Source organism: Mastomys coucha, unplaced genomic scaffold, assembly GCF_008632895.1.
Source record: "Mastomys coucha isolate ucsf_1 unplaced genomic scaffold, UCSF_Mcou_1 pScaffold21, whole genome shotgun sequence".
NCBI classification, from domain to species: domain Eukaryota; kingdom Metazoa; phylum Chordata; class Mammalia; order Rodentia; family Muridae; genus Mastomys; species Mastomys coucha.
Genome location: NW_022196904.1, coordinates 89,716,122 through 89,732,297, shown reverse-complemented (window position 1 = coordinate 89,732,297; position 16,176 = coordinate 89,716,122). Strand labels below are relative to the sequence as shown.

The following is a 16,176-nucleotide window of genomic DNA, read 5'->3' as shown; positions in this document are numbered from 1 at the left end:
TAACTGCTACAGCCCTATCAAACCGAACTTCCAATATAATTCAGAGTATTATTTGAATGTATATTATTGAGACCTGTTTTATTAACTTAAAAACCTAAACAGCTGAGGCTGAGTGTGTAGCTCAGGTAAATATTTGTCTATTATGTGCAAGGCTCTGGGTTTAATCCTTACCACAATAAAACCAATGGAGAGATAACTAAGTAATTAGGAACACTGACTTAACTGGGCATGGGGATGCATATCTTTCATCAGAAGCAGGAGGAATCTCTGAGTTCAAGACCATCCTGGTATACACAGAGAGTTCTAGAACAGCCAGAGAGCTATACCATGAGAGCTTATCTTTAAAAATATAAACAACAACAAAACCCTGCTAGATGTGGTAAAGCACACTTTTAATTATAGCCCTCGGGATACAGAAGCAGGCAAGTCTCTGAGTCTGACAACAATCTTGACAGCCAGGGATATGCAGAGACCCGGTTTCAAAAAGAAGAGGAGGAGGGGAAAGAAGTAGGGAAGGAGGAGGAGGAGAAGGAGAAAGAAAAGGGAAATGGAGGGGAGGGGAGGGGATGATAGGGGAGGGAAAGGAAGGGACCCAACTTCAGACAGCAGGCTCTCTGCTCTTTGAGATACCTTCACTCATATAAACAAGAATTTAAACAGAACTGACACACTTCACAGCTTCCATTCTGCCAGTGTCTCAATGTAGAACAAAGCTCTCCCAATCTTCCAATTCTAATCCTACTACCAAAATTTTCAGCTATTTTTCCTCTTAAACACTTCTTTTCTATGGGCAAGAACTGGCTATATAATCTTTTGTGTGTGTGTGTGTGTGTGTGTGTGTGTGTGTGTGTGATGGTGGATTGAACCATAGCCTCCAAACCTGACCATACCTTGTAACAATGTGTTTTTTCATAATATTACCTTATCTTGATTTCTATTTAATATTTCTGAAGGCTTGTGTTGTGTAAAATACAAGCTAGATATCTTCAGGTACATTTTTTCCCATTCAGTTCCATTGTTGCACATCCTACCTGCTGCTACTTATAAATAAGAGTAATTATTGCTGGGCAGTGGTGGTGCACACCTTTAATCCCAGCACTTGGGAGGCAGAGGTAGGCGGATTTCAGAGTTCGAGGCCAACCTGGTCTACAGAGTGAGTTTCAGGACAGCCAGGGCTACACAGAGAAACCCTGTCTCGAAAAAAACCAAAAAACAAACAAACAAACAAACAAAAAAGAGTAATTATTACCAGGCACTTACTTTATGTCAGGTATTATATGCTGGCCTCAAACTCAGAGAAATCCTCCTGCCTAAGTCTCCCAAGTGCCAGAATTATAGGTGTGAGCTACCATGCTAGTTTAAAAATTGATTTCTTGAGGAATAAGGTGAGATAGTCAGAGAATAGCAACATTCCAAACACAACATACATAAAACATAAGAAAAACCCGCACTGGAATGTAAGATTTTAAAAGATCAGTCTTCAGAATCAACTGACTTGGGTTCAATTAACTAATTTTGTTTTACTTTGTGGTATCCACTATGACTATGATTTTCTCATCTGTGAAATAGTGATAACAAGCTACATTGCATGGGATTTACTTTAAAATGAAACTGCAGGCCCAGAGAGATGGTGCAGCCATTAAAGGCACTTGTTACAAAGCTTGATTACCTGAATTTTATTCCCCAGAACCCACATGGTAGAAGGAGAGAACCAACTACAGGAAATTGTCCTCTTCTGGGCATGCACCATGGGGAGCGTGGTACATGTGACAACCCCCACCCCCACCCCCAACCCCCATCTCTCTCTTTCTCTCTCTCTTTCTCTCTCTTTCTGTGTAAAGTCCACTTTTTAAAATAAATAAGTAAATAAATAAATGTGAAATGAGATACTTAAGGTGCCTACCACACAGGCCAGGACCATAACAAGTACTCAGTAAGTGTTAACTTCTCTCCATCCCACTTGTTAATAATTCAATAACCAATTCTTTAACCAAGAAAGTCACTTCTACTGGTAGACATGTTGGCACACACAGTTAATCTCAGCATTCAGGAAGAGATCTCTGTGAGTTCCAGGCCAACCTGGTTTACAGAGTGAGTTCCAGGATAGACAGAGCTACATAGTGAATCTGTCCATGGCCTCCACGTCAATCATTACTAGACCTTAGATACATCTTTTACAGCTTCTCAAGCTTTGCTAGGGCTTTTGGAGCCCTGTAATAAATTGTCAAGTTACTCAGCAAATTAGATCTGTTCAAAAAAGAGGGGGTGAGAATGGGTAATGGGAGTAAAAAAAACAATTAAAATTCACCAGGTAAATATAAAAATATACCAAAGAATAATTGAAAAGCAATAATAATCCATTCTTATACCACTCACCAGTGTAGGCCATGTTCTTAGGGTTGCCATAAGGAGCCCCAGGTTGCACGGGGCTGTAAACGGGGTTCATTGTGGAAGACTGAGGATCCTACAGAAAAGATAAAGACAACAGCATTGATTATTAATTGCTCATTCCCTATAATATCATCTTCTCTCCTGATAGTCTTCAGTTATGCTCAAAGGGAAGCATCATAGTATAGGAACAAAAGGACTAAATGGAGTATATTCTTTCCCCATTTGACAGATGAAGAATGAAAGAGCAGAGAAGTGATATAACTTGTCTAATGGCAACTCAGCCATTTTAGGCTCATTTTAATATTAGTACCAGTATTCAAGAGAGTTCTGACATTAATGTGGCACTGGCCAAGTCACTTTGTCTCTTCAGACTTCAGTGTCATGATGTTAATGGATTAGTTGACCTCTGAGGTCCTTTCTATGTCTAGTGATGCTAACTCACAAGCTAGAAAATTACATACTGCTATAGCTTACCAAGAGAGCCTAGGTGTCTGGTGGTGAGCACTAAGCCGGCTGGAAGGAACAACAGCAGGCGCCTTGCCCACCCCTTATGCCTGAATTAGATAAGATAAAAGCTACTAACAGCTGTAAAGAAAAGGGAAGAATTGTGTGTGCTCATGCATGCACACATGTACAGTGCCGTGTGGAGCCATAAGGAGATCCGGGAGACAACTTGCAGAAATTGTGTCTCTTCTTCCATTATGTGGGTCCCAGGGATAGAACTAGGTTGTCAGACTTAGCAGCAAAAGCATCTCTAACTACTGAGCCATCTTGATGCTCCCTGAAGAGGGAATTTGATATCATTGACTATCTTAAGCAAAAAGAGAAACATAGCCAAGCCTTCTTACCATATTTATTCAAGGGAAAGAAATAAACTTGGAAATTTGTATGCAGTAACTGTCACCTACATAAGTGCTCTGTTAATTATATTAATGAAGGACATTCTCCATTCTGATTAATGGAAAACTTACCAATAAGCTCTATTAACCAGGCAATTTGTCCCATCTTGTTTAGAGAGCCATATCTTACACATAAGCTGACACATGTTTGAATACGTGTCACCAGATATATTACTTACACTCCATAAAATCAAACAATTCTCTCCTAACTAGGTTTACATGATAGATGGGCAATTTTTTAGGTCATTAACTTTTGTTGCACCTCAGGATAGGGAACAAGTTAAATGCTGAAGGCTGGCAATGAACATCTGGCTTGATGACAACAGCTCTGTGATTAATTAAGTCTGTTCAGGGTTCTGGAATGAAAGGTGGAGAATTGATGGGTTCCCAAGGACAGGACGCTGGGCTTCTCAGAACAGGCAAACAGGAAATGCCACTGTTCATTTCAGAAGCTAGAACTTCTATAAATCTGCCCAATGCAAAGCCCTGGCAAACAAAGCTAGGAGTAATGGGGTCATTACACTCATCTACAAATTGAAGCTACACCTTGAGGATATATCAAATAAGGTATGTGTATTCTCAACTCAATTTAGCAAAAAAAAAAAAAAAAAAAAAAAAAAAAAAAAGCATTTCACAACCAGGCTGAGATTTGAACTCTGATGTTAAACTTACTAACTATAAAGTGATATGCACATACAAGCAATGATGGTGCTCCTGTGCAGATAACACAGATGACTGTGTGAATACTTCCCCTAACTTGGATCTTCTTCTCCTTAACCAGTTCTCTGCCTAATAAGCTAGTGTTAATTAAGTAAGACTGTAAAGATGCTGTCATGACTTGAAAGTAGTATCCACATGTGCAGGAAACTCAATGGCCGCTGTAACAGTAAGAGGTAGAATGTTACGACGCCATGAGGGATCCACTCTCATGAACTGATTAATGCTGTTATACTGGGAGAGGGGTCCTCATAAAAGGATAAAGGAGGTTTTTCATGCTTTCTCTCTACCCTCTTGTTTTGTTCTTCTGCTCTTCTACCACGGAATGGCACAGCAAGAAGGCTTTGCCAAACACCTGCACCTCATTACTGAACTTCCCAACTCCAGACCTGTGAGCACATAAATTTTTTCTTGTTATAAATTACCCAATCTGTGGCACTGTTATAGCAGCATGAAACAGACTAAAACATGTGCTGGGCAGCACAACCTGCCCTATAAACATCTGTATACTCTCCTACTGAGAACACAGCCTGTGCTGCTGATTGGACAAAATGTGAAACATTTTTATAGTCAAAGAAACTCATCAGCTGTAAAACAGGTCGCCAGCTGCTCCAAACTGAGCGTCCCAGACAGACACAGAGACCACGACATGGACATAACAATATCAATTCAATCCCAACCAGTAAGTGACAGAAAAGAGATCGACCAGAGTCTAATATTTGGAATAAACCAGGTATGGTGATGTGAAGCTATAATCCCAACACTGGGGAAGCTAAGGGAGAATTGTCAAGGCTGGGCTGGGCTACACAGTAAGATTCTGTCTCAAAAGTAAACAAACAAACAATTAAAATGAGACTATGATAGTCACTTCTGGGGGAACTGCTGAGAGCAGAGTTCCCAGCTTTCAAGGGATTTTATCCTTTTGTAAGAGAATCTGTATACTGGTCATGATGTCACATAGACATCAGCTAAACCCACAAGTTCTAGTGTCAGGCAGACTCAGGTTCAAGTTCTGCAATTACCACTGAAACAGCAGTGAAACAACTGAAAGCAGCAGGCAAGTGTCCCAACCACTCTCAGTTTCCTCCAATCTCAAGATGGAAAATAATACTACATAAAAGCATTCTTTTTTCTCCCAAAAAATAATGAGCTTATTGAGGTAGAATTTACATATAGTAAAATTCACTGTTTTAAGGAATATTGTTCTGAGCCCTAAAAAAAGGTACTCACCTACACAAATAATTACAATTCTATAATCAAAATGCAAAGATTTCCATCACTTCTAACTATATCTTTTTTGGTCAGTCCCCTGCCTTTCTCCTAGCTCCTAAAAATAACTCATCTAGCCAGGCAGTAGTGGCTTGTGCCTTTAATCCCAGCACTTGGGAGGCAGAGGCAGGCAGATTTCTGAGTTCAAGGCCAGCCTAGTTTACAGAGTGAGTTCCAGGACAGCCAGGGCTACAGACAGAGAAACCCTGTCTTGAAAAACAAAACAAAACAAAACCTTATCTACTTTTGTTATTTTAAGGATTTTCTTTATAGATTGGGTATTATATATATAGTTCTTTGTCAAATAGTTAACTAACTGACATTGTTATTATTTTAGATGAGATTAAAAGGAACTACTGGAAAAAACATAATAATCATAAAAATTAGTGGAGCTGTACATTTTTTGAATCTTCATCTTTATCTACATGGACAATCTAAGGTAGTGCTAGCCAATAAAATGTTTCATATTGATAGAAATATTTTAAAGACTTATTTATTTATTACATGTAGTATGTGTGCCTGAATGAATTTATATGGACATGTGAGTGTACTTACAGAAGTCAGTCAGAGGGCACAGAATCCCCTGGAACTGGAATGAGCTGCCTAATGTGGATACTAAGAAGTAAACCCAAGTCCTCTGAAAGAGCAATAAGTGCTTATAATGGCTAAGCCATCTCTCCAGCCCCAGTGTATCAGCCGGGGATGCACTAAAAGGTAGAACATTTATTTGCCTAGCACACACAAAACTTTAGATTTGAGTTTGTGTTCCCATATCCCTTCCAAAAACCTGCAGTGAGTGAGGGAGGAAGGCCTAAACAAGGAGGGATCTTATTTCTGTATTGGCTACTAAGTTCCTAAAATGTAGCCTCAGACAAGAAAGCTCCTGGAATGCAGCCTGTGAGGGTTCCATCTGCACGTAGACTTGCATGCCAGAAGAGGGTATCAGATACCAGTATAGATGGCTGTGAGCCACCATATGGTTGCTGGGAATTGAACTCAGGACTTCTGGGAGCACAGAGAGTGCTCTTGCCCGCTGAGCCATCTCTCTAGCCCCAGGAGTTTTAGTTTTAGTAAATAGTTACTCGTTGCTATCTATTCAGAACAGTATTTTATTCATAAAATTTATTTGTATGTATATATTTTACAAAAGTAGCATTTACCCATACTTGAAAAGTTCTTTATACATCCAAGTATTTTCTCCTATATCACCTATATCATTCCATAAACTACAGGTAAAAGAATTCAAGTTTTTGAAGTAACCTCATTTAGCTAAATGAACTGTCTCCACTTTACAAATGAAAAATGAGTCTGAGAAAGGGCAAATGAACCATGCAAGACCACAAAGCAATCAGAAGAGTTTCGAATAACACCCAAAAGGACCAAAAGCTTAAAAGCTCAAAATATAAATTGCTTAGAAGCACAGGGAAGAAAGATGGAGGAATCACTTTCAAAATCCTGGATTGGTAGTATACGTTACTGAAGCACAAAATAAACAAGCCAAGGAAAATCAATTGGATTAAGTACATAACTTGGTGGTAGTTGTTATTATTATTGTTGTTGTTGTTATTATTAAAGAGGAATTATAAGCTAGTGTGGTGGCAAACCTCTATAATCCCAGTAACTCAAAAAACTGGCTACATATATAATATGACTGTATTCAAAATAACACAAAAGCTAGGTCTACTGGTGCAGGACTATACTCACAGGTACCTGGGAGGCTGAGGCAGTAGGATCACAAGCCACTCTAGACTACAGAGTAAGTTCAAGACCAGCTCTAGAAACTTAATGAAAGACTCAGTCTCAGACAGTTAAAAAAAAAAAAAAAAAAAAAAAAAAAAAAAAAAAAAAAAAAAAAAAAAAAAAAAGGCTGGGATATAACTCAGTGGAAGAGTACTTGTCTGCCTTGCTTGATACCCAAAGTTCAATCTCTGTACCACAAACTAAACAAGAACACCATCAAGAAAAACAAAAATCAAGTTACAGAATGAAAGAATATTTTCAGATTATATACTTGCTTTTTTTTCCTTTGAAATAGGGCCTCGTGTATCCCAGTTTGGTTGGACTCAAAGAGCCTGTGTAGATGATTTGAATTTCTGATCCTCCTGCCTCTACAGCCAATTTTAGAATAACAGCTGTGTATCACCATATCTGGTTTTTAAATTACAGGTCTAATACAGGATTTGCATTTAGAATGTGTGAAAAATTTACACAGCTCAATGGTACAAAAACAACCAAATGTTTAAATATATTTATTTTATGTGTAGTAATGTTTTGGCTGAGTGTATCTATGTGTACCACCTGCATGCCTGGTACCTGCGGAAGTCAGAAGACATCAGATCTCCTGGACTGGAGTTAGGGGTGTTGTAAGCCATCATGTGGGTGCTAGGAATGCAACATACCTGGGTCCTATGCAAGAACAACAAAGTGCTCTGACTACTGAGATATCTCTCCAGCCTAAACAACCTAAGCTTTCAAGTAAGTGGAAAATCTAGCTCTGCTAAGAAGATTTACAAATGGCAAATAAACATGAAAATATGCAAATCACACTGAGAGGTCACATCAGTCTGGATGTACTAAACAAAGATAGTAGGGTGGGAATATAACTCAGTTGGTAGAATGTCTAGCATGCAAGAAGCCCTGGGCACCGTATACACCGGGTATGTGTTATACAGTAGTATCTTCCAAACTAAAAGGGAAGAACAGAGAGGTTCATGGGACTAAGGAGGTAAACAAACCTTGCCTGTCTGGAAAAGCTAAAACTTGCAAAATTCACAAGAGTTCTTCTCAAGAGTTAAAGAAGGAGAGGAGGAGAATGACTAACCAGGCTGCAGAAAGGTATGTATCTCTTAGAGTTTCCTGCAAGTTGTGCAAAAAATTCCAGGCACACAGCTTTCCTGAGTGTGGGTTGGGCTTTTTAGTGATAAAACCATCTTTGACTCTCGCTGTTGTCGGCATCCCTCACCTATACTCCTGTATGTAGTACTTATCCAGGGCTACACAGGGAAATCCTGTCATAGCGGGGCTGGGGTTTAAGTCATAAAAATGAGATGAAATGTAACTCACTGCCAGTATTCACCTAACACATGCAAGGCCCCAAGTCTAATCCCATTCTGTGGTAAATACTGTGAAACAACAAACTCAGTGATTTAACAAATTAGCGACTGCATTCTGGTACAGTCACTAATTTGATCTGTTGTGAGTTCTTCATTTGCAGTGAGTAGATATGTGTGTCATTTCTCTCCACAAAAAGTTTATCCTATGAGTGTTGTGAGGTCTGGCCTTTGTACATCAAAATTCAAACCATCACCTTCCTCAAACATCCAGGACATGCAGATGGAATGCTTCCTTGTTTTTATACTGAGTTCTCTGCTCAAATGGCACCATATCAGGAGTGCCAACTTCAACCACCTCATCTATAATAGCGTCTCCACAGGCCGTAATTCTGTCCTCTCAGCCTGGTTCACTTCTCCTGTTGACACTTATCTTTGTTGATATTTTGCTACTATAACAGAATACCCGAGACTGAGCCATTTATATTGAACAGAACTTTCTCACAGTTCTTGAGGCAGTAGGGTACAAAAACTCTACTGAGAGCTCATCTTAGGCTGAACAAGCACTGGTGAGCCGATCTGTAGTATGGGAGAGATAACACAGGTGCTAAAAACTTTCCTCTAATGAAGCTGGGCTTTAGTCCTAGACTTCCAAATCAAAGATGCTGGACATAACACAAGGTGGTAAAAGTTTTGAAATAGCCAAAGTTTCTCCATGGAAAATGATCAAGATAGTGCTGGCAAGTCCATTCAATGGGTAAAGGCAGCTGGCACCAAGCCTGATAACATGAAGCTCTAGAACTCACATAGTGGAACCCATGGGGCTCCCACCCATTGTCCTCCAACCCACACACTCATACCATGGCATGTTCCCTCCTAAGATAAATTAAATGTAATTTTAAAACAAATTTAAATAGCCAGGTATTGATGGCACAAGACTTTAATCTCATCACTCAGGAGACAGAGGCAGGCAGATCTCTGAGTTCAAGGCCAGCCTGGTCTACAGAGTAAGTCCTAGGACATCCAGGGGCTACACAGAGAAATCCTGTCAGAGGGAGGGAGGAATTACTAATAAAAGGGGGATAAAATGTAACTCACTAACAGTATTTGTCTAACACATGCAAGGTCCCGAGTTTAATCCCATCCTGGGGCAAATACTATGAAACAATCCAATTAGGTGGCTCGAGCAGAACTGACTAGGTTGTCTGATGAAATGCAACTGAAAAGCTCTGTAAACCTTCTGGCAAGGCTGCTAAATGGAACAGCATTAGCTTAAGTCTTTCCTTTCTGCCCTCTTCTCCCTAGACTCTTTCCTGCTGCCTAGAATGAGGACATGATGATTGGAATTTAGCAGCCTTCTTTTCCTTGACGTGACCTTGAGAATACATGCCTTAAGCCAAGGATGGCAGAAGTAGATTTGATTTCATGGGTTCAGTCCTGAACCACACACTTCTGCACTTTTTACATATGACTAAAACAAAACAAAAAAACAAACAAAACCCCATCAAAACAAAACAAAAAACCACTATACTTAAAATGTTTTAATTACATTTTATTTGTAGAAGGGGAAACACATGCCACAACATAAATGTGGAAGTTAGAGGAAAACTTGCAAGAGTCAGTTCTTTTCTTCCACCTTGTAGACAGCTCCTGAGCCATCTCACCGGCCCCAAATCCTCAACTTTTTTTTACATTTATTTATTCTTCATTCATTTGTTTACTTTGTGCGGGGTTCTGGGTACATGTATGTATGTGGAGGTCAGCGAATGACTGGTGGGAGTCGGACTTTCTCTCCATTGTGTGGGCTCTGAGGATTGAACTGAAGTTGTCAGGTTTGACAGCAAGTACCTTCACCCACTAAAACCATCTAGCTGGCTCCAAATCCTACACTATCAACAGCATCCCCCTCCAGATATCTGTTTTATGTACCTAAACCTAATTCTAATTAATAAGAACAGGGAAAAATTTCAAAAAGAATGGGTCGTTGATCTGTGTTCTGATGAGTGACAAGAATTCACCATGGAGAATAGGAAAAGGAAAGATCATTTGTGAAATTATACCAAGAAAGCCAGACATTCAAAGAATATGGAGTAGTTCTGCAATGCCCAGAATCTGAAGGAAATCATAATAAAGATATTAACACTCATATCTCCATTGCTCAGTTGTGTTCACTCAGGTCTTAGAAGATCTGAAAGGTCAGACTCAGCCTGGCTACATGCCATCATGATCCCAGAGCTCTCTAAACAGCTCTGAACTCACTGCAACTGTTAGCCTGATTCTCTTCTCCCTGCAACCCTTCACACATGGAGATCAAGAAACTTCATGTTTTATATTTACTACTAAATCCTCAGAAAAAAAAGCCTGGCATAAAAACATACTTGTTGGGTGGATAAATGAATAAAGTGGATAAAAGAAACATTTTATTCAAATGTAATGGCCCAACTTTATTTATTTATCTGTTTGTTTAGAGGCAGGGTATGGCTATATAGTCCTGTAACTCAATATGTAAACCAGGTTGGCCTTAAACTCAGAGATCTACCAACCTCTGCCTCCCTCCAAGTGCTAAAGTTATAGGCGTGTGACATCACACATGGCTTCAATTCCATTTTAGACATTAACCATTCTCTTACTAAATTGAAGAAAACACAGTTCCAGCAGGTTTTTCCTTAATTCTATCAGTATGACTTACAAAGAAGCCCAGATTTTATAGTGGCTGTTTCTATTATTTTACCAAGTGTAATCAGACTACACATTAGATTTCTGTATGAGTGGTGGCACACGCCTTTAATCCCAGCACTTGGGAGGCAGAGGCAGGTGGATTTCAGAGTTCGAGGCCAGCCTGGTCTACAGAGTGAGTTTCAGGGCAGCCAGGGCTATACAGAGAAACCCTGTCTCGAAAAACCTAAATAAATAAATAAATAAATAAATAAATAAATAAATACTGTACACAGTATTTCATTAGAAAATACTTTAATTTCAAGATGAAATAGAGAATTGTGACTTCTACAAATCTGACAAGGGGATCTCAATATGGGAACAGCTTTTACAGTTAACAGAAAGATCTTTTCATGATAAAGTTCAACAACTGACTTTGTGCCTGCCTATAAAGGAGATGCTCTCATCTGCAAATGTCAAATTCCAACTACCACAGCACTTAGCCCATTAAGATAACTAAGAAAATGGCTTTTTAGCTCATCAAAAACAGGACAGGGGGCTGGAAAGATAAAAAGATGCAAACATGAGGACCCAAGTCTGATTCTACAAAGCTGGGCATGGGCCACACATGCATCTAGAAACCCAACACTACAGCCACAGGCAAGCACAGAAGCAAAAGGATTTCCAGGGCTTGCTGGCTGCCAGACTTATTCCAGGTCAGCGAGAAATCCTGTCTCAGACAAATGAAGGGGAGAGTGATTGATGGGTAGACCTGACACCACCCACATGCTTGGGCATATGTATCTCCCTCTCCTGACCCCGCTAGGTGGGGGAGACACACCACAGGCAACTAATTGTTTATCTAGCAAGTGCTTTTGCAAAGGATATAAAATGTCTTCTCAAGGTTATGGGTGTTTAAAAAGAATGAACAAGTTTTATAGAGAGCCTCTCTAAACACAGAATTAATTATTCATTAAAACAAAACAGCCTCAGCAGGTAAATTTACTGCTGCCAAACCTGAGAAGCTGAATTTGATCCCGGAACACATATGGTGTAAGAAGAAAACCAATTTCTGAAAGTTGTTCTCTGACCTTTGCACATACATTATAGCATACAGAGTCACATATTAAATAAATAAATACACCCCCCCAATATTAAATGGCACAGAAGCACTTTGGATTTACTATGTGCTAATTCTCTTGTTTAAGAGAATTCATCTTTTTTCGGGGGAGACATATGTAAAAGATTTACTATAATTTTACCATAATACAGTTTCTGTAATACAGCATAGTCCTTGAAACTCAGAGATGTCCTTTTCCTTGATGGAAGGATCAAGAAAAGCTTCCTAAGTTCAATATTTTGAGTTTGTAAGTTGAGCACAGAGTTAACAACGATCTTTTTGCAGATATCTTAAATCAACAACAAAAAAGGGTTCGTTCGTCTAAGGTGCTACACAGTGAAGTTAGGCACTCAAATGCGTAACATTACGCTGTTTTGCGTCTTTGACATATGCATGAACTATCAATAGAATGAACAGAAAATGAACAATGAACACATCTGAACCTTGAACCAAGTCTTGCTCTAAGTCACTAGGAAACTCAGAGTTGAATTTGCTTCTAATCCTTACTAATAAACAGAACTGGAATTAAATTTACCTGGCTTCATTTACTATGTCATCTCTGTTTTCTCTTCATGCTAATCTATTTGTTTTAGATCCTGTTATGTATTCTGTTAGACAGGGTCTCTTCATGTTGTCCTACCTGGCCTCAAATTCACAATTCTCCTGCCTCTGCCTCCTAAGTAACTAAGATTTCAAGCTACAACACCCAGCTTATCATACTTATTTGTTTATAATAGGATCTCAATATTTGCTTATTTATGATCAGATCTCACTATATAGCCTATGCCTCAAAAATTCAACATTTTTCTCCCTTTGGCCTGCCCAATTTTGATGGTAGGACTGTGCTACAACATCTGGCTACCTGGCTAGCTCAGGCAGTTTGCTGTAGGCATGTGTATGCATACATAACGTGCCTGCCAGTGTGCCCATGTGTAGGGTACATATCTATGTGTGTGTAAGTGGAGGCCCAACTTTGACAATGGTGCCTTCTTAGATCATTCTTCACTTTATTGACTAAGTCGTGGTCTCTCACTAAACCTGAAGTTTGCCAATTCCAGCTAGTTTAATTAGCCACCTTGTCCCAGGATCGCCTATCTCTACTTCCCCAGTGCTGGAATTATAGGTGGCTGCCATGATGGCCCAGCTTAATTATATAAATATCAAGACTCATGCTTGCATTAACAACATTTTATCCACTGAGCCGTCTCCTCAGTCCAGAATAAGCATATTCTAAAGGTTAATTCCCTTTTAAAAATATAAAATGTAGCAATAAAAGTAAAGATGGTGTAATCAGTTTCTTTGAATTTAAAAATTAAGCATTTGATGGAGGAGTGTGAGAAGTACACAAGCCACAGTGTACATGTGGAGATCCGGGGCATTTGTGGAGATGGTTCTCTCCTTTCACCTTTACATTAAACTTGGGCCACTAGACATTTGCAGTAAGCACCTTACCTGCTGATCCATCTCACCACTCAAGTGTTCAGTTTTTCTAGGATATTCTGCTGATAGTTTGGAGTGAAACCAGACCTCATGAACAAGCCAACAGTAAAGATCTCTTATTTTGCTCCTGAGAGCTAAAAAAAAAGGGAGGAACTCTACTGTTTCTTAGATTCTATTCTTCAAAGGCTACCATCTTCTGAGCCTCCACATGCATGGCCATGGAGGTTCAGGCCATGTTGGTCTATACACATACCATTGTCCCTGACCTAACAATAGCTTTTTTACCTACCAATTATACAATTGTAGGTGTTGGAGCAACATGGCTAATTTTTAAAGAATATAATGTGAATTAAGCTGACAGAAGTTTAGTAGCATTAAACTACTCAAAACACTAGGAGGTTTTGTTGTTTTATGTTTGTGGAGTTTCATAATAAAATGTACACAAGTTACAATTTCACATATTTTATTTTATTCATTGAGGACTTGCTATGTAACGTAGAATGACCTCAAACTCACTATCCTCTTGCACCAACCTCCTAGAATTATAGAAATGTGCCAACACACCTAACCAAAACACTGTATTTGTTGCTGTTGATGATGTTGTTTTTTAATACCTATTTGTTAGACTTCTATTTTCTGGTAAAGATGATCAAAAATTATAAGGCTGACCATTATTCATTAACTTTCAAAATAAAATCAAAAGCTCACTACAGGATTTTGTCCCTTCTAGTGTCCTTGAGAATTCCAGAGTGAGTTGGCAAATGCAAATATAAATAGATCATTAAGATGGAACATCTTCCATTATGAAAATAAATTACATGTTCATTAGGAAGCAAAATGCCCCTGAATAAAAAAAGACAATGTGGTATTAATATTTGAATAAAGACTGATGTCTAAAAAATACATTTTCTTTAAAGATAAAACATCTGCATCTTTCTGGGTGTTATGTATAATACATTCACAAACATTTCTTATTTCAAAGTAGGAATATTTTTAGCATTTGCTAGCATTATTATCCAAACAGATGACCCATTGGTAATTAATCAGCAAGATCAATGTAAATAAAAATGTGAATGATCAAATCGGGTCTGATAGGGATATTATCTGCTGTTTGCCTGGCCTCCCTCCTGCCACACCTGGTCTCACAGACCTGATCTGGTGTGATTCTATATACTGCCTGCACCGCCTGCTCCCTCGTCTCTCCATCCATTTTGTTTGTAATCTTTTCCACTGGAGCCCCTGGACTTCAACCACTTTTGTCCATGTCCCCTTCACTGCCTTACTCACTTTCTGTTGTCTCTCATGAAAATATTGAGAAATTAAAGCCAGCATATGTTACACAATAAAGTCCTCTAAGAAGGAAGGAAGGGAGGGAGGGAGGAAAGAAGGAAGGAAGTAAATAAGGAAAGAAAAAAATTTAAGTATAATTACTATTAAAGCCAGCAATCCTACATTGGGGTATTTTCCAAGATAATTGAAAACGGAATCTTTAAGAGGTAATTTCTTTGTTTATGAGACAGTTTCTTACTATGTAGCTAGCTGGCATGCATTTGAGTTGTAGACAAGGCTGGCTTCAAACTCACAGAGATCTATTTGTTTCTGCTTCTTACATACTAAGATTAAAGATATGAGTCACTGTGCCAAGCTTGAAGAGATATTTGTACACCTGTGCTCATTGTAGCAACATTCATGGTAGCCAAGAGGTAGTAACAATCTAAATGTCCTCGGGTGGAGAGATAAAGAAAATGTAGTGTAAGCCAGGCATGGCAGTGCACTCCTGTAATCCCAGGACTTGGAAGGCTAAGACAGAGCTGTCTGTCAGCTTAGGGCTAATCTGGGATACATACTGAATCTTCATCAGCCTAGGTACACAAAAAGACCCTCTCAAAAAGCAGACATATCCATATAAAAAATATTTAAAAAGAAACACAAACAAAAGCAGTCAAGACAGCTCAGCTTGCCACATAAGCCTGGTGACCCATGAACCCCTGGTGGAAAGAATCTATCAACTCCCGAAAGCTGCCTCTGATTTTCCACATGTATGGTATGGCATGCATAAGCCCACACTCACATATATACATTACATACTCGATACACATACGCACAAATAATGAGTAGTAATAAAATTTAAGGCTGTGTAGATGGTTCTGAGGTTAAAAGCATACGCTGGCATTGCAGAGGATCCCAGTACCCACAATGGGTGGTTCCCAACCATTTATAACTTCAGCTCCAGGGGGATCCAATGCCTATGGCTTTCATAGGCTCTGACACACACAAAGCACATACTCATGCACAGACACAGACACACACACACATTACTAAAAATAACCTTAAAGGGTTTTAAAACATGAGGTATATACCCATGTATGTGTGCCTTCAGAGAGAAATATTATTCAGCCTTAAAAGAGGGGAGGAAAAAGACAGAGTTGGAGAGATGGCTCAGCAGTTAAAAGCACTTGCTACTCTTCAGGTTTGGTTCCCAATGCCCACAAATACTTACAACCACCCATAATTCCAATTTGAAGAGGACCCAACTCCCTCTTCTAACTTCTTCAGGAACCAAGCATGTATGTGGTACACTTGCATACATGTAGGCAGAACACTCATACACATAAAATAAACCTTCAAAAAAAAA

The 16,176-nt window shown here is 39.1% G+C and overlaps 1 protein-coding gene across 2 annotated transcripts in view; it reads right to left on the bottom strand.

The window, feature by feature from the left end:
• Fam168a (family with sequence similarity 168 member A) overlaps window positions 1–16,176 on the bottom strand; it is a 136,509-nt gene that overhangs the window by 58,345 nt on the left and 61,988 nt on the right. For both annotated transcript variants that reach the window (XM_031387550.1, XM_031387551.1), the window contains exon 2: window positions 2,377–2,464. In XM_031387550.1, the coding sequence (XP_031243410.1) occupies window positions 2,377–2,446 (70 nt within the window). In that variant the 5' untranslated portion in view covers window positions 2,447–2,464. The remainder of the gene's footprint in view (window positions 1–2,376; window positions 2,465–16,176) is intronic.